The sequence below is a fragment of the Bactrocera dorsalis genome, chromosome 2 (genome assembly GCF_023373825.1).
Source record: "Bactrocera dorsalis isolate Fly_Bdor chromosome 2, ASM2337382v1, whole genome shotgun sequence".
Classification (NCBI taxonomy): domain Eukaryota; kingdom Metazoa; phylum Arthropoda; class Insecta; order Diptera; family Tephritidae; genus Bactrocera; species Bactrocera dorsalis.
The window spans coordinates 44,951,322-44,976,997 of record NC_064304.1 but is presented as its reverse complement, the minus strand read 5'-3'; the positions used below and the strand labels follow the sequence as shown (position 1 = coordinate 44,976,997).

Genomic DNA, 25,676 nt, shown 5'->3' with positions numbered 1-25,676 from the left:
ATTTGAAGAAGTTTTTCCTGCTGACAAACTCATGAAAGATGATGCTGTATCTTCCGGTATAGAAGAATCCGATAACTCATTCACATCTGCTATTTCAGCAGTGCAAAACATTTCAATTTCGTTTAACTGACTTGCTTGGAGACGCAACGCTGGAGGATAAAAATAATAAGCAATTTGTGCCATACATTCAAATTTGGAATCCAAGTTCCTTCTCTACCTTCCAAAATCTTTAATTTTAATGCAGAAGTTGCCTGAATACTCGTATCATTTTCATCTTTAATTATTTCTGCAAGTATATCCCAAATAGCACTTCTGGCTTTCCGTTTTTGCTGAGCTTATAAATACCCGTAGCAATTTTCCCCACTAAGTCTTCAGCAGACTCCATTGTGTAAGATCAACTTGAAATAAATTATAATATATAATTACTAGTATATTTATCTTTACAAAAAAAAACCATTAATACTAAAACACTCACAAAAACAGACAACAACGAAACAGTTTCTCAGCGCACGAAATTTACACTTTTATTCTTTAAATTATTCAAATTATTTTTATTCTTTCCTTCAAAAAAGTGAGTAAAGTCAAATTATTTGTCTACTATTGAAAAAGACATAAATTATTGTCACTCATATGTCTACACTTTGAGGTTTTTTTTCTTTTGATGGAAATGACTCTTAGTCATTTTTTATATTATTATGAGTACTCATTTGCACCAATTAAGTGCACTAATTTTATTGGTACCAATTGCAGATCTCTGCTCCCTATATAATATTAGTACTGTTAAGAGCTTAAAGCGGGATAAATCAATAATTAAATACACCAGAGACATTAAATTTTACCTCCGAGATGGTATGGAAGGGCTTTATGGAAGCCGATGAAAAATTGGCGGTCCGTACGTGGCACCACCCACTTTTTAGTGAAAACACATATGTCGGGACCCGAGAAACCAATTTCTTCAAAAGTTAGTACGTGGGATCCTTCTCATATTCCTATAGTAGGGGAGCCCAAGAGGGGATTTTTGCAGTTACTTAAGCGTGTCAGAAAACTATATGGGGAGAAACATTGTACCCTTTTATGTACCCCTACCAAATATGAGCCCTTAATATGGAGGCGTGCGTTGGGAGGGGTTCGTCAGATTAGAGAAAAAAAATCGATCCTTCGGGAAACTCGAGCGCGTCAGATTAAGAGATGGTATGTTAAATGCATGAAGACGAGTGTATATTTCAATATTCTGACAGTTTGAGGGTGGCTTAGAGAAATAGCAGGGTGACAAGTTTGTAAAAAAAACGTCACCTTGAAATACTCGAGCGCGATAGATTTTTTTTTTCATTTTAAAGGTTATTCTGTCAGAATCACGAAAATCATATAATCTGACAGTTTCCGTGGAGCGATACAGGTAAAATCGTCGATAAAAGGTCAAGCGTACTAATCACCATAGCGTGGTTGTTGTTAGTAAACGCTTGACACTTTTGTTTGTTTCGTTCGTTTACAGCGATCAGTTTTACATCCATTGTAAAAATGAGTGACGTTAGTGTCAAATGTGTTTACTGTGGCGAAGAAACGTATGAAAAAAAAGTTTATTCCACAAACTCTAAATTTTTTTTATTAATATTTAGATCTATTTTCATATTAATAAATTATTCAATTTTCTATACATATACATATGTATATGCATACAATATACATAATACATATAATATTGTATACATATACATATATATACATATGTATACACTGTTTTTATTACATCCTGTAACAAAAAAAGGAACCAAACAGAATTCTTCCACTTTTAAATCGTCAGATTAACGATATGCCTCTATATAATTGTCAGATTATCTTTTGGGAAGACTCTGACATCAAGTTCATCCCACTGTATAAAAATCTGACGCGCTCGAGTATCTCAAGGTCACCTTTTTTTTTACAAGTTTTAAAATCAATAAATGACCTTTGTCCACGTCGAAATTGTCAGAATATTAAATGGTACACTTTTTAGAGGTTCATTAATATTCGCTTAGAAAATCTGACGCGCTCGAGTAACTTATTTTTTTTTTTTTTTTTAACCTGTCATTACGGCCTTCAACCCTGACTTGATTGTCAGATTAATATGTATCGACTATCAGAAATACAATGCGCGTATTTTAACCTGTCATTACGGCCTTCAACCCTGACTTGATTGTCAGATTAATATGTATCGACTATCAGAAATACAATGCGCGTATATACCATAAATGACTGACGCGCTTGAGTATTTTCATGTGACTGTTTTTTTTTTACATTTTTGACACCAATTTCCCGCTCTTCTCCCCACTAAAATGGAAAACTTCACCTAAACTTTCTTTTTATTTAAACGTTATCTTGACAATCTAGTAAGTCTCCATGACGCTCCAGTAACTGCAAATTTAGCACTCCGGGCTCCCCTACTACTATGTCACAGTCTGAAAACGGACAAAATCGATTAACAACCACGTCTACTTGCCACATGGGAAAATTTGAAATCCCACTTGATTTTGCGTACAAATCAAGGGGCAATTAATTAACAATGGGGTGTATCGGTGGTACATTTCAAAAGCACTACTTGTTATATTACTTGCTTCTTGATTTGTGCACTGGAAAGTGACAGAATCGAATGGATCTAAAAATTGTGTTATATGTGAAGTAGGTGTGGTTGTAGTTGTTTCATTACAATATTGCAATTTTTACTCAAGTTGCACATTGCACAGACAGGCATACGGATTTCAACTCGTCTCGTCATTTTCATCACTTACATATACACTTTCATTTCAAATTACAGTCGAAACTCTCTATAACGAATTCCAAGAGACGCTATAAAAAATTTCTATGTAAAAAAGAAAAAAATGTTGTTCCTTTTAACATTTTTTATTTGTGGTAGTCAGTTGGAGGATGGAGTCATGTGTAGAAGTTCACGCAAGTGAGGAAAGTTCTCTGATCGCCATTCACTTGGGAGTGGCCAGAAACGATTCTTTTACATATGACTCAAGCAGCTCACGACTTCCGGTCTTTGACCAAGTATCCTCTGGGTAGCCTAAGAACATCCGTTTGAAGGCGAGCTAACGTGAGAAGGCGAAACATCCCCTGCATAGGGTTGTGCGCTGGGTTTGGGACCCGCCACATAAAAAAACACCCCCAATGAAAAAGCAAACACAGCCTCGGATGAGAGACCCCCCTTTTGATGACGACCATGGCAAACGAAATAAGGACTATGATTTGAGGGCATGCACCTGGAATGTCCGGTCCCTTAATTGGGAAGGTGCCGCTGCCCAGCTGGTAGATGTCCTCGTAAAGATAAAGGCTGACATCACCGCCGTCCAAGAAATGCGATGGACGGGACAAGGACAGAGACGAGTAGGTCCTTGTGAGGTTCTTCAACATATCGCTGATTTGCGCCCACGCCCCGACGGAAGAGAAGGACGATGTGACCAAAGATGCTTTTTATGAGTGCTTGGAGCGCACTTATGAGAGATGCCCCTGCCACGATGTCAAAATCGTGCTTGGCGACTTCAACGCCAGGATGGGCAAAGAAGGTATCTTTGGCACTACGGTCGGTAAATTCAGCCTCCACGAGGAAACATCCCCAAATGGGTTGAGGCTGATCGACTTCGCCGGGGCCCGAAATATGGTTATCTGTAGTACTAGATTCCAGCATAAGAAGATACATCAAGCTACCTGGCTGTCTCCGGATCGAAAAACCACCAACCAGATCGATCATGTTGTGATAGACGGAAGACACGTCTCCAGTGTTTTAGATGTGCGTGCGCTCCGAGGTCCTAACATCGACTCGGACCACTATCTTGTTGCAGCCAAGATTCGCACCCGCCTCTGTGCAGCAAAAAACGCACGCCAACAAACACAAGGAAGGTTCGACGTCGAGAAGCTGCAATCACAACAGACAGCCGAACGATTTTCTACTCGGCTTGCACTCCTGCTCTCTGAGAGCACTCGTCAACAACTCGGTATAAGGGAACTGTGGGACGGCATTTCAAACTCCTTACGTACAGCTGCAACCGAAACCATTGGTTTTCGGAAAGTGCAAAAGAACAGCTGGTACGATGAGGAGTGCCGTGTCGCAGCGGAGAGAAAACAGGCTGCCTACCTCGCAACGTTACGATCGACCACAACACGTGCGGGATGGGATAGATACCGAGAGTTGAAGAGGGAAGCGAGACGCATTTGCAGACAGAAGAAGAAAGAGGCCGAAATGCGTGAGTACGAACAGCTTGATAAGCTGGCCGACAGGGGTAATGCTCGAAAATTCTACGAAAAAATGCGGCGACTTACAGAAGGTTTCAAGACCGGAGCATACTCCTGTAGAACCCCCAAAGGTGATCTAGCCACCGATGCCCAGAGCATACTTAGATTATGGAGGGAACACTTCTCCAGCCTGCTGAATGGCAGTGAACACATAGCACCAGGAGAAGGCGAACCCGATACCCCAATCGATGACGATGGAGCAGACGTTCCATTGCCCGATCATGACGAAGTTCGAATAGCAGTTGCCCGCCTGAAGAACAACAAAGCGGCAGGGGCAGACGGATTGCCGGCCGAGCTATTCAAACACGGCGGCGAAGAACTGATAAGGAGCATGCATCAGCTTCTTTGCAAAATATGGTCGGATGAGAGCATGCCCAACGATTGGAATTTAAGTGTGCTATGCCCAATCCATAAAAAAGGAGACCCCACAATCTGCGCCAACTACCGTGGGATTAGCCTCCTCAACATCGCGTACAAGGTTCTATCGAGCGTATTGTGTGAAAGATTAAAGCCCACCGTCAACAAACTGATTGGACCTTATCAGTGTGGCTTCAGACCTGGAAAATCAACAACCGACCAGATATTCACCATGCGCCAAATCTTGGAAAAGACCCGTGAAAGGAGAATCGACACTCACCACCTATTCGTCGATTTCAAAGCTGCTTTCGATAGCACGAAAAGGAGCTGCCTTTATGCCGCAATGTCTGAATTTGGTATCCCCGCAAAACTAATACGGCTGTGTAAACTGACGTTGAGCGGGACCAAAAGCTCCGTCAGGATCGGGAAGGACCTCTCCGAGCCGTTCGATACCAAACGAGGTTTCAGACAAGGCGACTCCCTATCGTGCGACTTTTTCAATCTGCTGCTGGAGAAAATTATTAGAGCTGCAGAACTGAACCGAGCAGGTACAATCTTTTATAAGAGTGTACAGCTGCTGGCGTATGCCGATGATATTGATATCATCGGTCTCAACACCCGCGCCGTTAGTTCTGCTTTCTCCAGACTGAACAAGGAAGCAACGCAAATGGGTCTGGCAGTGAACGAGGGCAAGACGAAATATCTCCTGTCATCAAACAAACAGTCGTCGCACTCGCGACTTGGCACTCACGTCACTGTTGACAGTCATAACTTTGAAGTTGTAGATAATTTCGTCTATTTAGGAACCAGCATTAACACCACCAACAATGTCAGCCTAGAAATCCAACGCAGGATTACTCTTGCCAACAGGTGCTACTTCGGACTGAGTAGGCAATTGAAAAGTAAAGTCCTCTCTCGACGAACAAAAACCAAACTCTATAAGTCGCTCATAATTCCCGTCCTGCTATATGGTGCAGAGGCTTGGACGATGACAACAACCGATGAGTCGACGTTGCGAGTTTTCGAGAGAAAAGTTCTGCGGAAGATTTATGGTCCTTTGCGCGTTGGCCACGGCGAATACCGCATCCGATGGAACGATGAGCTGTACGAGATATACGACGACATCGACATAGTTCAGCGAATTAAAAGACAGCGGCTACGCTGGCTAGGTCATGTTGTCCGGATGGATGAAAACACTCCAGCTCTGAAAGTATTCGACGCAGTACCCGCCGCGGGAAGCAGAGGAAGAGGAAGACCTCCACTCCGGTGGAAGGACCAAGTGGAGAAGGACCTGGCCTCGCTTGGAATATCCAATTGGCGCCACGTAGCGAAGAGAAGAAACGATTGGCGCGCTGTTGTTGACTCGGCTATAATCGCGTAAGCGCTGTCTACGCCAGTAAAGAAGAAGAAGAGGTAGTCAGTTATTTTTGATTTAAGTACATTTTCCCACTTTTCTTCTTCAATATAATTTTCTAATACATTTAGAGAAGTAAACACAGTATTTGGCGTTGATTTTAATTTCAAAGACATATGGAAACCCTCAACGGATGAAGAAAGTTGTCCATATATGTATTCAGATGAGATAGCTGGTGCTCCAAAACTTTCTTGAACACTTTCTATGATATCTTCGTCGAAAGGGTTGTCTGTGGTAATGACATCACAGTTAACATTGTTTTAAATGAAAACTATAAAAAGGCGAGGTGGGATACTGGGAAATAGTTTTCTTCGTGCCAAGGCATACTGTTGTTCGTTGTGCTGCCAACTTTTCCAAATCCTGCTTTTCTAAAACAGTTAGCAATTCTCTCGGATTTTACTTTGACATCCTACACTTTTCTTAAGTTTCTTATGGCATCCAGCAAATTTATGCGCGTGGGAGATTCTTTCTCCTCCATTTGTAACAAAATATTTGTCAACATGCGCTTCCATGTGACAAATTATGCTCTGATCCATTGGCTGAAGTTACGAAGTCATGTTGGGTGGCAAATAAGCAATTTCATTGGCCCTGGGGTGTGCAGCGCAGATGTCAACGAAACTCAAAACATTTCTTTGTTGAGAAGCAAACTTTCGGTCCAATTTCAAAAGCCATTTCAAGAAAATTTTGCTTGTCATCCATGCTTTCGTATTAAATTCATTCACGTCTGCAGATCTAATTCCTTTGAAGCATATCGGATTCTTGGCCTTTCATATGATAAGCAATTTAACTTTCTCCAAATCGATCATATTGCATGCCACCATAACAGTAATCCCCTCTTTGCTGTTTTCCCCCCCAAAGCACTTCTCATTTTTAAACGCCATGGTTTTATTTGGTAAGCACTTAAAAAACAAACTCGTCTCATCGGCTTTGAAGATGTCGTTTTCGTCATATTTTTCTAACGATTTTAGCAAGACATTCGTTACCCATTCTATTTTACACTCAAAGTATGTAGACCCAAAACACAGTGTTCTTATAATTACTTAGTAATAAAGGAAACTTCATTATGTAGGGCTTCGTTACGAGTATAGAGAGTTTCGACTGTATACGGTATCTGCAGCCTTTCTGTTATAGTAATGTTCATCATATTTATTATAGACTTTTACACTCCGCTTATTCCGAATATTGTCCACATGCTTACTCATATAATCTCCGATTGCCTTTGAATAAATTACCTTGAGAATAAGTGACCGTCATCGAAATTATTGGCAGTATATACGTGAGAATCAAAAAAATCATATTAAAACTATAAAGAAAAATAAAAGAGAGAAAGAAAATGAGCGAGAATTCAGTACATTCTCTCCAAAATTATTGGCGACCCGTAGATAAGCGTTTGGTTATTTTTGTTTACAAATAAATTTCGTATTTGTCATAAGCGGCTTATTGCTTTGGGATTTGCCATTTTGTAGAAATATAAAATACAATTGGTTGAGCAGTTGAAAATTTTCTTGGCTATTTATATTTGCATTCACAATGTAATTCGTTCTTTGGAGAGAAATTAAACCAAAATAGTGCTGTACAAAAGAAAAGGTTCAAAATTTTTGCAATGATACTGGCGGATAATAAAATATTATTTGCTATTACTTTTTTGAGTAAAGTTATGCTTAATGACAAAAAAAAAATGGAAGTATCGCCACCATGACATGACACCTCCGAAGAATTTCTCGCTATATCTCTTCACCATCGCCAAACACTGTTCAAGAGAGATAAGTAAGGATTGATGTCAGATTGTCAAGCCCAGAATTAAGCTCTGCAGTCGACAATCCGACGAGTCTCCGTCCGAAGTTTGATTCCACAGAAACCCTTAAGGGCTGAAAGATTTTGAAGTGCGCAGACTAGGCCTCCTCCGTTTTCCTAATAGGTAGCGTTACTAAAAATAGTCCCGCTTTGTATGCCTTCAACTGAAGCTTTTAATTACCAAGCTAAAGAGATACCAACGGCCCACAAACCTTTTCATACGGAATGTGACATCATTTCTTGCTGCAATAATTAAAGAGATTGGTGAAGGAAGAGTTATAGACATATCGAAATTCTAAACAAGTCTGGATTTCAATAGTTACTTTCACCCTCTACACGTGAATGAAGAGGTTTAGTAAGGGAGAAGAATACTGAAGATTTTGATATCTTTCAGCTAACATCTTCCAAGAGGAGTTACTCCGTATAGCGAAGACCTGTGGAGTTTTACTGGGAAGACACAGATGCCAGACGGTCTAACTAACCTTATCGTAGCCAGAGATCAATTCCAGCGTGCTAATCAATTGTGGAATTAAAGTGTGGCTTTAAGCTCACTGACAGGTCAACTTCATTTCTTTATAATTTGTTATTCCAGTCACAGGAACGTGTTCGACAACGCAAATGCAGACAAGGTGAGTAAGTCATGTTGAAGGCATTAAATTGTTTAAGCACAACAATGAAATGTGATAGATATAAAGGTCTTACGAAAGCGTATCAAAATGGTTCAACTAATTAAATTAATGTGTTTCGCGCGCTTCGCTCAACTTATGGTCAACAAAATAAGCCTGAGCATACTGTTCGCAACACCTTCAGCCATCTTGAAACCCTGCGTATATTATTGGATAATATTGGACTGAATAGACCATGTACAGCACAGTGAAAAAAATAGCAGACGTAGCTGAGAGTGTACACGATATGGTGGAGAGTCGATTCGGCCCCGTTCACTGCAACTCGGAGTGAGGTATGGAACGACTTGGCACGTGGAGATCTTAAATTGAAAAGCATACAAAAAATTACTTGTGCAAGAACTGAAGCCTCTATATCTCCCCAAGTGACATCGCTTCGATCTATGGCTTCAGTCGATTGACCGCCAAAATCGTGTGATATCACACCGTTAGACTTTTTTTGTGGGAACATGTAAAGATGCGGACAACCCCGCTTCGATTCGAGCCATGGAGCGAAACATCATGAATGTCATTCGGCAATTACCAGTCGAAATGCTAAAACGACTCATCGAAAGTTGAACTCAATGGAAGGACCATCTGAGAAGTAGCCACGGTCAACATTTGAAAGAGATAATCTTCAAAAAAATAAATGCCAAAGAATGCTCTTTCGAATGATAATAATCTGCATCTTGTAAATATAAGTGAGAGGACATGTTGTGGATGAGTGTATAAAGGTGCCACACTGTTTGTATGTGAGTGCTTACTGTTGAGAAATTCACAGAAATTCTTGTATAAAAGGTAGCAAATCAGTACCAAAATGATAATCTCAGTATTTTAATTCCATTAAGTAGTTCCTAAATTCATTCAGTCTTAATTAAATTCTTAATTCCGCTATTAATGTGCTAGCCTAATTGACATTTAAGTAAGGTTGCTAAGCGAAAATGACCAGCATCGTTGATGAATAAGTCACATAAGAGCATTATAAATTTTCGGCATAAATTTAATAAAAGATAATCAAGAAAAGCATCATTTATTCTGTTAGCAGTTTCAAAGTTCAAGGTGAGGCATAAATATTAATATTTTTATTTAATATTTTATAGCCGAATTTCATCTACTACAATCTTAATAGAATATTCAGCAGCACTTCACACAACATATTCAGGTTTTTCATATGTTAAGCAATGTGGACACAACAGCGGTAGTTTGCAAGCAATAAACAGTTAAGGCAATCAATGATTTATGAACAGTAAGTAATTTGCGATTGTGTTGGTTGTATAAACTAAATTGAATGATTAACATCACAACCATATATCCCCATGCATCAATTGGTTTTATGTAACACGTGTTATATAAGAACTGAAAGATGTTTATATATTGTATTAAAAGATTGACTTGGATGAAAAGCCTTTAAACAAAACCAAATAAGTGTTAGTTATTGCAAATACAGGCCATTAGCAGTATGAACGCATGAACATTTAGCTCGTTTTTAAACTGAAGTGTGAACCAACAAACAAGTAGCTTTCCTATACTATACTTTTGTGTGAACATTTATATACGACACTCGTACACTACTAGCTGACCCCGCAGCCATTGTCCTGCGTGAAATTGTGTGTTTTGAAATGAGAAGAAAGTTAAATTTATCATTTCATTTTTTTTTTTTTCAATGTAACGCAGCTTTATAAACAACAGTTTTTTGTTTCTGTTCCGATGTTCAGAAATGATGGTTTTCCAACTCGTGAGCACTCCACGTATATCTGACCGTGTGAAAAACATAGCATTTCCAACTTAATGCCACACCTTGTTTCCTATTGATTGTCATCTCAAATGCAGTTTTCACTGGAAACGGAATACGTTTGAACTGAAATGGCAAATCGTTAGAACTCAAAGCAATCCTTAGAATCAAGCATTCTGCTCTCTTGTTTTCGATAGCGCAGATTGCGGAACATAATTACCACAGATCCAACTTTCAGCCGCAAATGATGCGGTGGCATACTAAGCCTGTCCAAAGAATTTAGAAATTCCAATGGATAATTCACGGCGTCGTCTTCATTGTCAAGACGATCGATGGATTTGTATGAGCGCAAGTCTCCCGGAATTTGACTTTGAATTTTCCAGTTTAAGTCAACAACATCGGTATTTGCGGCAGCTAACATTGCCCGTGCACTTGAGGAATCGTAGATACGATAATTTGGCCATTGTCTGAACATTCGTGATGAGTTCATCTTTCGTGAATTGATAAAGGGAAGATGGAATTGATATAGCGAAGACGATGTAAAAAGTCTTCGGCAAGGTCATTTTTGTTCGTGTCCCATAATTGATGCGGATTTGAAGGCTGATATGTCAAAATGTTTATCACGAAAAGTGTACGAACTTCATTTTCATTCCAGTGATTAACATGTTTCAGCAATTGCAATTGCTGGCTTACTTCTCCAAAACTTGCCCATACCGTACCATTCACAGTACGCACTGACTCAAATAAAGTTGAATCGCGTAAATTAATCAATAGCAACCGAAGGTAGAAAAAATCGTCGTTTTCGGGTGGATTGTGTGAATTCGTCCTAAGGCATCAGTTGAGAAGACACCTGGATGTCCATCTACTGGTGGTCCATATCGTTCAAGACCAATAACCGCCACGTTGCTTCCTTTGGTAACGTAATTGCAAACGTATTTTATCGATTACACCAAACTGCAATACTAAACATTGATATGAGTTTTGAATGTGAATAAGACAATAATGGTAAATATAGTACGAGCCGTGTGTTGGCAATTGCGATATTCACTATTCTAAATTGAATGCTGAATGTCACAAAGCACCACGCTTTTCTCACAATAATGCAGGAATTGTTCCTTCATTATTATTGTTAGTTTATACAAAGAATTATTTTTTTACTTTTTAGTTTGATATGCTTTTTTAAACTAGATTTATTTTTATATATAAGAGATATTTGAAAATAATAGAAAGCCGATGACTTTTATAGTGCAGTACAGCGCTCGTATATCTTTCTGTACATATTTCATTTTAAGCCTGATATCGCTTTATGTGTTATAATGACGGGCCAAATAGCTTTCAGAATACAAGAAATTTTATATACACACATACTACTAGTATAACTCCTTCACTCATCCACATATTCGGCATACAGCATATACAATACACTCGTAAGTGTGCAATTTCATACCAATCAATGCTTGCGAAATTGTACAAGAGCATACATACGTACAGCTGTAGATAATTGGACACACCATTTAACATCAAGCTACTTATGCCATTTTGCGTCCATGAATTGCAATGTCATCATGATATACATACATATGTATACTTTGCTATCTATTTCATTTTAATGATTATGGGGAGTTAGCCTTTTTCTTTGAAAATGTTTGTGTGTTTTCATCGATGATGGCTCGGGCAGGATTTCAGGACTAGCTACCCTTTCCAAGAAATTGGCCTTCTAGTCTATTATCGTTACATTCACTGCCGTCAAAACTCGAAAAGTTCACTTCTAAGTTCTAAATAGAACAACTGATTTATATATTACCGGTTTTCAAAATCCTACAAAATTAATTTGTTCCACCCAACATCAAGAAAAAAAGTAAATTAATTATAGGTGTAATGAAAACAAAAAAACTCTTCGCCGTATTTGACTTATTCTTCAAAATATTGAAGATAATCAATACAGTCCAGACAGTATTAAAAACATTACAATGCCTTTACAAGACTACGAATAAAATGTTTTTTTAAATGGTGTCCCATAGATATAACTATAGAAGTGTAAAGCTAGCCAAATAATAAAATAAAACCTTTACGCTCGGAACGCTGTGAGAAATGAATTAATATTATTTAAGCTAATTAATTAAATAACGCTTTTAACTGGTTAAAAGAAACTTCATACCTTTACCGAGAGGTCAAACTCTTGCAACTGAAATGGTTAGTTGTTAAGTTAAAGCTTAATTAACTATATGATAATAAAAAAATTATTTATAGTTATTATTTTAGTAATACTATATATATATATACATATATATGTATATATAGTATATCGAAAAATAAATATTTTGCGACAAGTCCTGAAAATCTCACTAATTTATCTTTCGTGGAAGATCTGGTCTGGAAACAATTGGGGCATTATCTGGTACTAGTCTACAATAAAATATTCTGAAATTATATCTGCCTTAACTGCGATTAGCCTGGCTTATTTCTATTTCAATAAAAGACGTAATGAAACCTTTCATAATTAGATATTGAATAATTATTAGTAATAAACGCGAATGAGCAACAAAAAACTATTCAAAACAAGTAAGCAACCGAACCTTCTTTATTGGCGTAGACACCGCTTACGCGGTCATAGCCGAGTTTACAGCAGCGCAAGTTTGTTGCTTTCTTTCCATTGGGCGTTTTTTACGTGGAGGGTTAAGCTGTAAATTTTGTCATTATTTTATTCCTTAGCTGTGCCAAATTTAAGGTATTCTCTGTTCTGAATGAAATCAGTCAAACGAATTGCACATTAATTCTGATTTTCGGTACAGCAGTAAAACAGAAAGACACACTTTGGATAATAAATAGGTTTACCTACCAAATGATGGTCATTGATAAGCATCTTATCGTAAAAGTTCACAGAAGGCGTAGAAGTTATAAGTAATGTTTTTTATTGTTATTTTCGTAAGACAAGCGATTAATATTTGTATAAATAATCTATTGAATCAAACATTAACTTAGAAACCTTAAGTTTCCTTTAAAGGATCATCTTAAAATGTGTCATATATGCAATAAACATAGTTGCACAGAAAATGTGATTTGTGTTTAATAAATTGTTTGATAAAGTTTTTTTTTTTATTATTTTGGCTAAGTTACAATGGCATATAAAAATGTATTATCGATTTTCTAAACATTAATTTCAATTTAGTTAGTGTAGAGCAAATAAGCATAAGCAATAATATTAAATCTGCGTTCATAACTGTGATCAATGAAACAACTTAAGTTGTAATAAGCGTTGTTTGAATAGCTAAAAATTATTACAAACTACAGTAGAGGCCCGTTAATCCAGACACGGCATAATCCGGATTCCACTGTAATCCGGACAGGGTTAAAAAATTCAAAATTTCTATTATGTCCCTTGTAATCCGGACCGACATTCTCTATCCGTATTCTCTAATCCGGATCACATGTTTCTTATTCACTACATTCGCTGTTATGCTTTATTTGACATTCGCTCACACACTTTATTTAGAACGGGGAATACCCGAATAAATTTGAAATGCGACAGAAGAAAGACTTTCCCTCAGTTTTGCATCAAAATGACATCAAAAAGGTCACACAAATCGTTAACTCTTGCGGAAAAAGAACATATTTTATTGCAGCTGAGCAATGGTGTAAGTGGAAAACTGCTAGCTGAAAAATATGGTGCCGGGACATCCACAATTTCGGACATAAAAAAAAATAAAGAAAAACTAAAGAAGTAAGTTCTCGTCTTTTATACCCTCACCGGTTATATTACAGCGCTGATTTTTATTTAGCTTCTTTGCAAATTGCGCCGCTGTTTCAAAGGATAGGAAGGTGTTGCGGGAACCAGACTACCCAGAAATGGAGGATAAATTATATAAATGGTTCCAATGTCAACGAGAAAGACATATAACTGTCACAACAAATATCTTAAAAGAAAAGCCTGCCCAAATTCACGCCCAATGTTATGAAAACAAAACATTTTCTGCCAGCAAAGGATGGCTTTATAGGTTTAAAAATAGACACGGATGAACCCGCATTATTCTGGAAATTACTTCCTGATTAAACAGAGGTGTCTGCTGTAGAAAGAAGTGCTCCAGGGAGAAAAACCTCTAAAGAGAGAGTAACATTTCTTGCTTGTGCAAACGGTGATGGCACACATAAACTTAAAATGGTGGTCATTGGAAAAGCGAAAAATCCCAGAGCTTTTAAGAACTGTAGCGATCTTCCAGTTGAATATTACTCGACAAAAAATGGCTGGATAACTTCAACTATTTTCGTTAAATGGTTTCACGAGTCGTTTGTCAAACAAGTAAAGGATTTTCAAGCGGAAAACCACCTAGATGGAAAAGCTTTTTTACTAGTTGATAATGCTTCTTGTCACGCATCGGTTGCACAACTTACGAGCGATGATGGTAAAATTATAACCATATTTCTTCCACCTAACTGCACAGCTCTTATCCAACCAATGGACCAAAACGCAATACGTTTAACCAAATTGTATTATCTCAAAAGCCGCTTGGTGCATATCCTGTCTTTGGAAGAAAATGATGTTTCCAAAGTCATATAAATAAAGGATGCTGTTTTTTTGTTTGCGAATTCTTGGTATACAGTAGCAAAATGTTGACAAAAAATTCTTCCCTATTCAGGTAATAACGATATAACGGGTGATTTTTTTGAGGTTAGGATTTTCATGCATTAGTATTTGACAGATCACGTGGGATTTCAGACATGGTGTCAAAGAGAAAGATGCTCAGTATGCTTTGACATTTCATCATGAATAGACTTACTAACGAGCAACGCTTGCAAATCATTGAATTTTATTACCAAAATCAGTGTTCGGTTCGAAATGTGTTTATCGACAAATTTTGTTCAGCGATGAGGCTCATTTCTGGTTGAATGGCTACGTAAATAAGCAAAATTGCCGCATTTGGGGTGAAGAGCAACCAGAAGCCGTTCAAGAACTGCCCATGCATCCCGAAAAATGCACTGTTTGGTGTGGTTTGTACGCTGGTGGAATCATTGGACCGTATTTTTTCAAAGATGCTGTTGGACGCAACGTTACGGTGAATGGCGATCGCTATCGTTCGATGCTAACAAACTTTTTGTTGCCAAAAATGGAAGAACTGAACTTGGTTGACATGTGGTTTCAACAAGATGGCGCTACATGCCACACAGCTCGCGATTCTATGGCCATTTTGAGGGAAAACTTCGGACAACAATTCATCTCAAGAAATGGACCCGTAAGTTGGCCACCAAGATCATGCGATTTAACGCGTTTAGACTATTTTTTGTGGGGCTACGTCAAGTCTAAAGTCTACAGAAATAAGCCAGCAACTATTCCAGCTTTGGAAGACAACATTTCCGAAGAAATTCGGGCTATTCCGGCCGAAATGCTCGAAAAAGTTGCCCAAAATTGGACTTTCCGAATGGACCACCTAAGACGCAGCCGCGGTCAACATTTAAATGAAATTATCTTCAAAAAGTAAATGTCATGAACCAATCTAACGTTTCAAATAAAGAACCGATGAGATTTTGCAAATTTTATGCGTTTTTTTTTTTAAAAAAGTTATCAAGCTCTTAAAAAATCACCCTTTAGTTAATACCGAAAACAATTCCGATGCTGACTAGGGTCCAGATGATAACGTTTTTCTGTCTGTTCTCAAAGAAAAATGGACGTCACAGCGTGAAGATGCACAAGAGCTAACAGAAATCGGAGTTTTGTTGCAGAGAATGAATAATAACAATCATCAACTGCCACAATATGAAATTAGTGAATGGCTTATTGGAGATAACGGCCATTTACCCCTCCATAGTGAACCCTATTCCTCCGTTGAAGAAGTCGAAAACAATGAACCAAAAGCTAAACTTGAAGACGCTATTAAAAGCTTCAGCACCTGTATACAATGGTCAGAGGAAAATAACGTTGAATCGGACAGTTTGTGTATACCTCGATGAAACTTAAAATGTGGATTCCTTTGTACAAAAAAAAAATTTGAGTTCGTAGATGGGCACAATCGGGCCACTGCCATGTCCACAAAACGCCATTAACCGCAAACAAATAAAGTGTCATAATTAAGGACTAAATAAGGATATGAAACTCTAATTTGGCATAGAGGATCGCAATAGCGAATGACAAAAAAAATTGAAAAAATGGGCGTGGCCCCGCCATCTAATAAGTCTAATATACATATCTATCAAACCACTTAAGGTACAACAACCTAATTGACTTAGCACAAATATTATATGAACTCCTACCGACAGTGTAAAAATGAATAAAATCGGATGACAACCCCGCTCACTCCCCATATAGCGCGATTAATCAATAACTAAATACGCCAGAGACAACAAATTTTACCTCATAGATGGTATGAGAGGGCTTTATGGGAGTTGGTGTGAAAATTGGAAGACGGGCGTGGCATCACCCGCTTTTTGTGAAATCCGCCCGACCGATTTAGACACACTTTAGTTCGTGGCATTCTTCTCACATTCTTATCACACCTACTTCCCAAATAACAAAATTTTAAATTCCATTTGGTTTATTCACTTTCCAGTATATAAATAAAGAAGCGACTGTTACATATATCGGCATAAAACTCGAATCGCGTCAATATTTCCCCGAGCTCCCTTTACCTATTGTAAAGATTTTTGAACTTCCGAGTGACTTTATACCTCATATATCAAATAAATAAAATTGGGCGAAAATTTTACTTAACCCATATAACTAATATCAGAATTTTCGAACAGCCAGCTAACTTTGCCTTTAATGTTTGGTGTTTGTATGTGAGTTACTTTATGAAACCCATAGAAAATTTGTTTTATAAAATCGAGTCGAAAATACTCCAACTCTCATATGCTACATATTATATGATTATATGTTTTGTATGTATGTTTATGTTTGTGTCGAATATTTCTGTAAGAGTATGAGTTATATATAGTATAATAATGTTTAAAATTGCTTGTATTTCAATCCTTTGGTTGACGTTTTACACTTTAAGATATTTCCCTGTCTTTGTTTCCTGCAAGTTATATGATTCTAAACTAGCGAGACGTTTGGTTTTGTTTCAGCTACTACTGTACTCCACATCGAAACAACGAAGCGATGAAAGATACGAATAACTTATCAATAGTATGAAGATAAATTATTCACATAATAAACTTCAACCAGTTCATTTTTCTTCACCTTGTTTCTTTCAGGCATTGGTCTTCTAAGTGCGAAAGTGAATTCTTCGATTTTTACTATGTCTGAATTTATTGAACAAAGAAGTGCGATAATACGCCATTTCATAACGCATTGGTTATTTCTGATCATTTCGCCACATTTTCAACTAATATCGTGCCGAAACCACCACATTCGCCTGATTTACCTTCGTGTAACTCCTGGAAATGAATGTTATTATATATTATACATATAATACTGTGATCAAATTGAAATTTTATCGATTTCATCCCCTTGATAAATTCTCATACTATTCGCTTAGTCTAAATAACTAACTCAATGCAAGCAAGTTAAACTGAGATTCAACTGAAAATTAAGCATTGAAAATTATTTTACATAAACAATTTAACTCCCAATTTTAAAAACGTATTACATTGTACATTCATTCCTCTCGTTATTTATAAACTTCGCATTCTTTTTATTTTCAGCATACTTATTTGTTCAGGCGACTTCTGTATGTACTAAGCATACAAAATACTTTCCCTTTACTAGATTTTAAAAGGACATTAAAATTCCGAGCGCCAACCACACAAAACCAAGCATATTTTTCGTATTTGTTACATTTGCCTCCAACCTCTTCGAGACATTTTGTTGACAACTTCGGTGCAACAAGTACTTTATAAGCCAAATTATTTGTCAACTGCAAACTCATCTGTCATCGTGAGCAATGTGAAAATGAGAAGACATCATCAATTCTCATTTAAGCCACAGTTAGAATTCCCTTGCTAAGAAGTTTGAAAATTTGGTTTATTTTTAATAAGGAAGTGAAATTAGAAAATTTTAAAATTAGTTTTTACAGAACAACTAGCTGACCCCGCAGCCGTTGTCCTGCGCGAAATTATGTATTTTGAAATGAAAAGACAAAAATTCATATCTTATTGATAATCATTTATTTGCTATTTGTCTACATTTTTCTTCAATGTAACGCAGCTTGATAAAAAAAAATTTTTGTTTCTGTTTCAGTGCGTAAATGTACAGAGAAGATGGTTTTCCAACTCTTGAGCACGCCACGTATATCTGGCCGTGTGAAAAACATAGCATTTCCAAATGTATGCCACCCACTATGCGACTATTCTGTTGATCGTCATTTTAAATTCAATTTTCACTGAAAACGGAATACTTTTGAACCGAATTGGCAAATCGTTAGAACTCAAAAGAAATCCATAGAATCAAGCATTCTGTCCCTTATATTTGATAGGTGCATCACAATCAGATTGCGATGATGCGGTGGCATACCAGGCCTCTCCAAAGAATTTACAAATTCCACTGGTAATTCACGGTGTCGTCTTCATTGTCAGACGATCGATCGATTTGTATGATTGCAAGTCTCCCTGAATTTGACTTTGAATTTTCCAGTTTAAGTCAACAACATAGGTATTTGTGGCAGCTAAGATTGCTCGTACACTCAAGGAATCGTACTTACGACAGTTTCGCCAATGTTCGTATAAACATTCGTGATGAGTCCATCTTTCGTGAATTGATAAACGGCATATGGGATTGATATCAGACCATGGGAAGTATCAATCAGTATTGACCCATTTCCAATTCTTAGCGTATGCAATGTAAAATGTCTTCGGCAATGTAATTTTTGGTCGTATCCCATAACGCGGATTTCAAGGCTGATCATCGCGAAATGTGTGTGAACTTCAGTGGCATTCGTTTTTCGGGTGGATTGTGTAAGTTCATTCTAATGCATTAGTTGAGAACACACCTGGATGTCCATCTACTGGATGACCCTGCTTCCTGCGTAACAATTTCTTCGATGATGCATCCCATGTATAATATCAACATATTTCGAATAGGGTAATGTTCTCGCAAACGGATCACTGACGGAAGTTGAGAAAAAACTCGCTAATGTTAATTTTGTTGCTGGTGGTGTTTCTGTTGACTGTACTGTATTCTCTGGGTTGAAATAGACTCTTTGGTCATTCCCCAAATTAACTTCGAGACGCACAACAGTCGGAAAACGTTCATGAATTTCAAAAGAAATATCCTACAAAGCACTTTATTTCAGTTCACGTATCGACCGTGTTGTTTAAAACCAATAACCGCCATGTTGCTTCCTATGGTGACGTATTTACAAACGTATTTTATCGATTACACCAAACTGCAATACGCAACATTCACATGACTTTTGAATGTGAATTAGACAATAGTGGCGAATATGGTACGACCCATGTGTTGTCAACTTTGATGTGTTGTTAACTTCGATATTTACGCCGATAGAGTGGATATCCATCATTTCCAGCTTGTGTTTCAGAAAAGCACATGGATAATGTTTCCCGCATTTATTGTCAGGCATACAAACCGAAGTGTGATTGTGGTGTCCGCAAGGTCCATGAACCATGTTGGTTTTCATCACTTCATATAATACTGGATCTTTCTCTGCATCATTAATTTCCGCAGAAATGAGTTCATCAATTTGATCTGGTGTGACAACCATCCACCATCCAAAGAATATGTACGTGCGACAAACCTCTCTTTGCCACTCAACAGAGTACATTTAGCATCTAACAGTACCACATATATGTACCTACCCTACTCCAAGATAAAACTCCATGAAACATCGTAACTGTTGTTTGAAAAGTCGTGCTGTGACATCGTGACGATCGCTTGCTTATTGACCGCGATCCATAATTCCGCACGTATGTCACCGCATCCTGGGAGTACTTCTTGCCTTGCCTTGCCTTTGGCTGCCATACTTTGATGGACCGATATTAGGGCGACCTCTTCGTGACTTCGTAACAAATTTCAATCTGCAATTGACCTCTTTGTGTGAAACGCACGTAAAGTTTTTACTGAATAATTTTTCTTTTGAATAGCCGGAATAAAAAAGCAAGCCACCGAAATTGAACTATTCAAATAATTTACAAATCAAAATATTGAAAAACAAAACAAACAAAAATTTAAAAAAATGTTTATGGAAAAAAGATACTTTTTGGAATTACCCTAAAAAAAAAGTATTCTCCTTGTTTGGGCGGAGACCTATCCGAATTGGTGGTAATCACCCAAATCGGTCCAGGCGTTCTCTAGTTATAAGCGTAGTAACTTACATTACTTTCTTTTATAGATATTAAGCGATTTGATAAAAACTTGATCCACAGATTTCGCCTTTTTCTTTGGCATCGTTTTGTTTAATACACGTTTACGCCAATTTAAGGTTTGAATATTGGATACTGCGATGATAGCGCCATCCATCGGTCAAACATTCCAAATTTAAAAATTGATTAAAAATGAAAAAATAATTTAAAAAACATTTTCCAGTGGACCAAATTGTAAATATAAACCATTCCCGAATCTCCTTGAACGTACACACAAAATTTCATCAAAATCGGTCCATCCGTTTAGGAGCAATTCCAAGGCAAACACACGGTCAGAAGATTTATATATATAAAGATAGAATCAGTTGATATTCGAAACTTTTAGGAAATATGCTTTGATAATTTTGGATCTTATATCAAACGAGTTTGGAGTTATGATGCAAGGACGGTAAGTACTCGACAATATGCCGTTGTAGATTTATTAGGCCAAAAGCAAAAAATGAATTCGCAAAATTTTACCGTTGTAAATACGCTAACACGTTTATTAAAAGAACAACTAAACAAACAGTATACTCATCTTTGATCTATCCCGCTCGCACTTTCGACAAATAAAGAGAGAAAAGAGACAATAAAACTAAGCGAACTGAGTAAAAATTTAATAATTTCGATGAAACTTGGTATGCAGGTACTTTTCTTATATGGGCGTAGTCGATCAACGCCATTAACCGAAAACTTATAAAGTGTCATAAATAAGCACTTAATTAAAATATAAAACTATATTTAGTAACAAGGAATCGGAGAGGCAAGGGTATCTGTTGGCAAAAGCTTTGAACAAAATAACGTGGCCTTGACGTCTCCGCCTTTTTGTCTTTTGAATTTTGCGGCTATATATAAAACGCTACAGAGCTCGTACCTGCCAATACTATACATCTTTGAAAGGTCTTGACATAACCTACAAAACGACGCTATGTTTGGATATTGCGTTCAACAGTTATAGACGTTTAAACATGGCGTTTACGAACGCCGAAATTCGCGCTGTTTTAAAGTTTTCCTTCGTTAAAGGCAAATCCGATAAAGAAATGTTCCGTGAGATTAATGGTGTTTTGAGGAATGGTACTCTATCACTTCGAACTGCGCAGCAATGGTTTCGACGATTGAGAGCGGGTGAAAACGACACCATGGATAAGTCAGCCGGCGGAAGACCTGTAACGACGAATTTGATCGATGCTTAATTTTACCATCTACAACTGGACCGCTTGAAGCAGGCGATCGACCAGAAGCGTCCGGAATTGGCCAACAGGAAGGGTGTAGTGTTCAAGACAACGCCAAAGCGCACACTTCATAGATGACTCGTCAGAAGCTACGGGAGCTCGGATGGGAGGTTTTATCGCATCCACGATATAGCCGGGACGTAGTGCCAAGTGATTACCAACTGTTCCTGTCCATGGCGAACGGCCTTATTGGTGTAAAGTTGAATAAGGAGGTAGGCTTCTACGAGGGGGGTATTACGAAGTTTGCTTACTCCCCATATATCGCCAATAGTCAGTACCTTAATACGCCAGAGACATTAAATTGTACACCAGAGATGGTATGCGAGGAACCGGGATCTAAATTGGACGATGGGCGTGGCACTGCCCATATTTAGGTTAGTCACATATATCAAGATCCACCCGACCACTTTCTATTTTTTATAATATTTGTACGAGTGCACGTTAGCTGAGTCAAAATTATTGCAATCAGTTCGTCCTTTTCTCTGGCGTTTCATCGAGTTTTAAACCATTCAGGTTGATCAAAATACGTGATCTTTTAATGAAACTAAATGAAAACATTTTCTTAATAATTATTTGGTTTAGCGATACTTTAGAATGGAGTTGGTAATTACTATGTATAATGAATTTCGAGCCATTAGTTGATGTTTTCTCTTTGACCGAGCTTTTATAACATTTCAGGATGATTTTAATATAATTTTTGCTCAGTAAAATATAGCAATAAAATTAAGTTTAAGTCTAGCAATTTGCAAGGATTAGAGTCAGGCTTCTTAATTATATGGGGTCAAGGACAAATTTTCATTTTATTAAGATAGCTCACATATAGGTCGATATTTTCGGTAAACATTCAACTAACGGGTTTCTCAATAAGAGCGCTACAAACGTTTTTTTTTCAAAAAAGCAAAAACAGCAAAGGTTGAGGCGTTTAATCGCAAAACCTTGGCGGCCGTTTGACTGGGCCATTTCTCAAAATTAAAGAGTAACCAAACTTTACACGCAATATACAAGTATAATATTCATGCTAAGACGTTAAACATGAAGCAGCGCACCGCCTTGTTGGAAGTAGAGACTTTGTGCATCTATTTCATCAAATTCCGGCAAAAAGTCGTTACAACGTCATACTATACATTAATGTACTACCCGGAAATTGTAGTTCCCGGGTAATGATATTTCTAAATAAATATATTTCGGTAAGGTGGTAGGACTGTTTGCTTACAGCAGCTGCTTAAATCGGTGCACCTCAAACACAAAAAAACTCCTACATAGAAAAAAAAATAAAAAAAATCATTACAAAATCGTTTTTTAATACTTTACATCAAGTGGAATGTGTATATCAAAATTACATTATAGATCAATTAATCAACTTATGTAATATTACAAACTGTTAGGTTGCATCACATATATACATAGCTATTTTTCTCATAAAGATCTACTAACGCACCGTAGTCAATCATCAGCATTGTTTTACCAATAATTAAACTTATGTACTTATGTATCTGATAACTAAAAGGGCTATTATTAAGTGGTCGTTATATCACAGTTATGTTTATAGTGTGTATTGTTCTGAAAAAAATATTTTTTATACACTTATTTCGCCATATATTATGTGGGCGTTGACATGGCGTATAAGTAACATTATGCGTAATATAATACATGTTTCCTAAATCAACAACTCCTTTATATTAGTCATTTACAAAATGGTAGACGAAAGCTTCTAGAACTAACTTTTTCCTATTCTAAACTGATTCACTTTGTCAGATAATAGGAATTCAAGTGAAGTAAAATGACTCCGTTAATTGCAAAAAAGATCAGTAGTACATTTCTACTAATTTCCTATATCATATATAAATTAGTATTTCATTAATGAAATAGAAACTTTAAAATAAATTAAAAAGTATATGGTAAAAAAGTCAAGGCAGGAAAATCGATTCCGTGAAGGCCGTCCAAAAACAGCCGTTGTGCCAGAAAACATCGATGCCGTACGTGAACTGATAATGCAAAACCGTCATGTAACATACCTTCAGATAGAGGCATGCCTATGCATTTCTCCCACCAGCATACATTCGATATTGCATGAACGCCTGGCCGTAAAAAAGGTGTGTTCTCGTTGGATCCCGGCCAATTTGACAATCGCTCAAAAAAAGGCTCGTGTGGATTGGTGTAAAGAAATGCTGAAAAAATACGATCGCAGTGCTTCAAAAGGCGTTTATAAGATCGTTACAGGTGACGAATCATGGATCTATGCGTATGATCCAGAAACAAAACAGCAATCGACCGTGTGGGTCTTCCGAGATGAGCCAAATCCAAGGAAAAAAAAACATTTTCATTGATAAATATGCCTATTTTCATTATTATGCCAGAAATATATATTGCAGCCCTCGTATTTAAAAAGCATATTTTTAAATAACAAATATACTAAGAGAATGATTACATTAATTGGTATTTTTAATTTGGCCATATCCTTCTTATCTGTCTACTAATATTGTATATACTTGAGGTGAAAATGTTAACATCGGGAAGAATGCAATACTTCTTCTTTCTTTCGTTATACGGTCATCCAATAACGGTGTTTTCCAGATATCTCCTTGATTTAAACAAATAGCCCCTGTAGTACATATATGTATATAGATATTGTTCTTTCTAGCTAAACTCAACAAACAAACAGAAAAGGTATTACTACTTACAACATCCGTTAATTTTTATTGATCTGGTCAGAAATCTCCGTTAAAAAGCACCGCAAGCTCAAAGGTGCACTAAATCTGCGATATAGATTAATATCTATCCCTTTTTATTTTCAATTTAACTCCATTTAAAAGCTATTCTTAAAAATTATATGGTTTAGCGTAGAATATAAATTAACCCTTGCTCTAAGCCTTTCACTGTTTGAAAGCTACACTATCAAAGGCTATGTTAAATTTTCAAAAAAGTTTTCCATACTTATCAAAAAGTTTTCTTAAATCGAGTGCGCTGCGAAAGCTGTTGAGTATAGAACAGAACAATGTACTACACATTTGCAGATCATATAATTATCTACAAAAAAATCACTACAGCATATGCCTAACTATTAAAGTTTTGTCACAATAAATGTTTTTATAATTAAAAAAAATATATATTATATATAAATGCCATCGCCATAAAAGGTTCTTTATTTATGCTTTGGAATTAATCCTTATCAAAACAAATGTTTTCATTTTTAGATGTTCTTAATCACCCTTACCAACACTGTAAAAATGGATGAGAGTGTAAGTTGACCCTTTCCTACCCCACATAACCGTTTTGTTAAAAACTAATAAATTTGCAACATATCAATAACTAAATACGATAAAGACATACAATTTTACACAAATTGGTATGAGACGCCTTTAATATAGACGGGATTAAAATTGGATGATGAGCGTGGCACCGCTCACTTTCAAATAAAATCACTTATCTCGAGCTCGACCGGTTTCAACCAAAATTCCCTACTTTTTAAAAGAAAAAATTCGAAAGCTTCCAATTTAATAGGGGAATGTTCGGAAGGACATTATTTTGCATTTACTTTTTGAAGATTATTTCTTTCTAATGTTGACCGCGGCTCCATCTGAGATGGTCCATCCGTGGAATTCAATTTTCGATTAGTCGTCCGAGCATTTCGAATGGTAAGTAGCTTAATAGTATATATATATGCATGTATGTATACATGACATAAATAACTCATGGAGGAAGCAAAATGCAGAATTAAAACTAAGTGAGCTTAGACCTTATTAAATGTTAAGTTTTTACGTAATACTTTTCATGTTTTACCAGAGCCTGAAAGTAATTACCTTTGACTTTAGTTCTTGAAAATGACGGAAGTATTCAATTACATCCGAACTTAGCATTTTCTTAGTTGTTTAGAATACGGGTTTGAAACAGTTCCAAGTATTTCGTAGGGTGAGTGAAAAATCGAATATTTT

The 25,676-nt window shown here is 37.0% G+C and overlaps 2 protein-coding genes across 4 annotated transcripts in view; both read left to right on the top strand.

Annotated features, from left to right (window-relative positions):
* The window catches only part of LOC105222913 (tachykinin-like peptides receptor 99D), a 453,112-nt gene that overhangs the window by 326,173 nt on the left and 101,263 nt on the right, over positions 1-25,676 (top strand). The gene's annotated exons all lie outside the window — the stretch shown is intronic.
* Positions 13,614-14,245, top strand: LOC125776483 (tigger transposable element-derived protein 2-like). Its single transcript, XM_049448611.1, has 2 exons — positions 13,614-13,949; positions 14,008-14,245. Exons 1-2 carry the CDS (start codon positions 13,657-13,659, stop codon positions 14,243-14,245), a joined length of 531 nt encoding a protein of 176 aa, XP_049304568.1. The 5' UTR covers positions 13,614-13,656.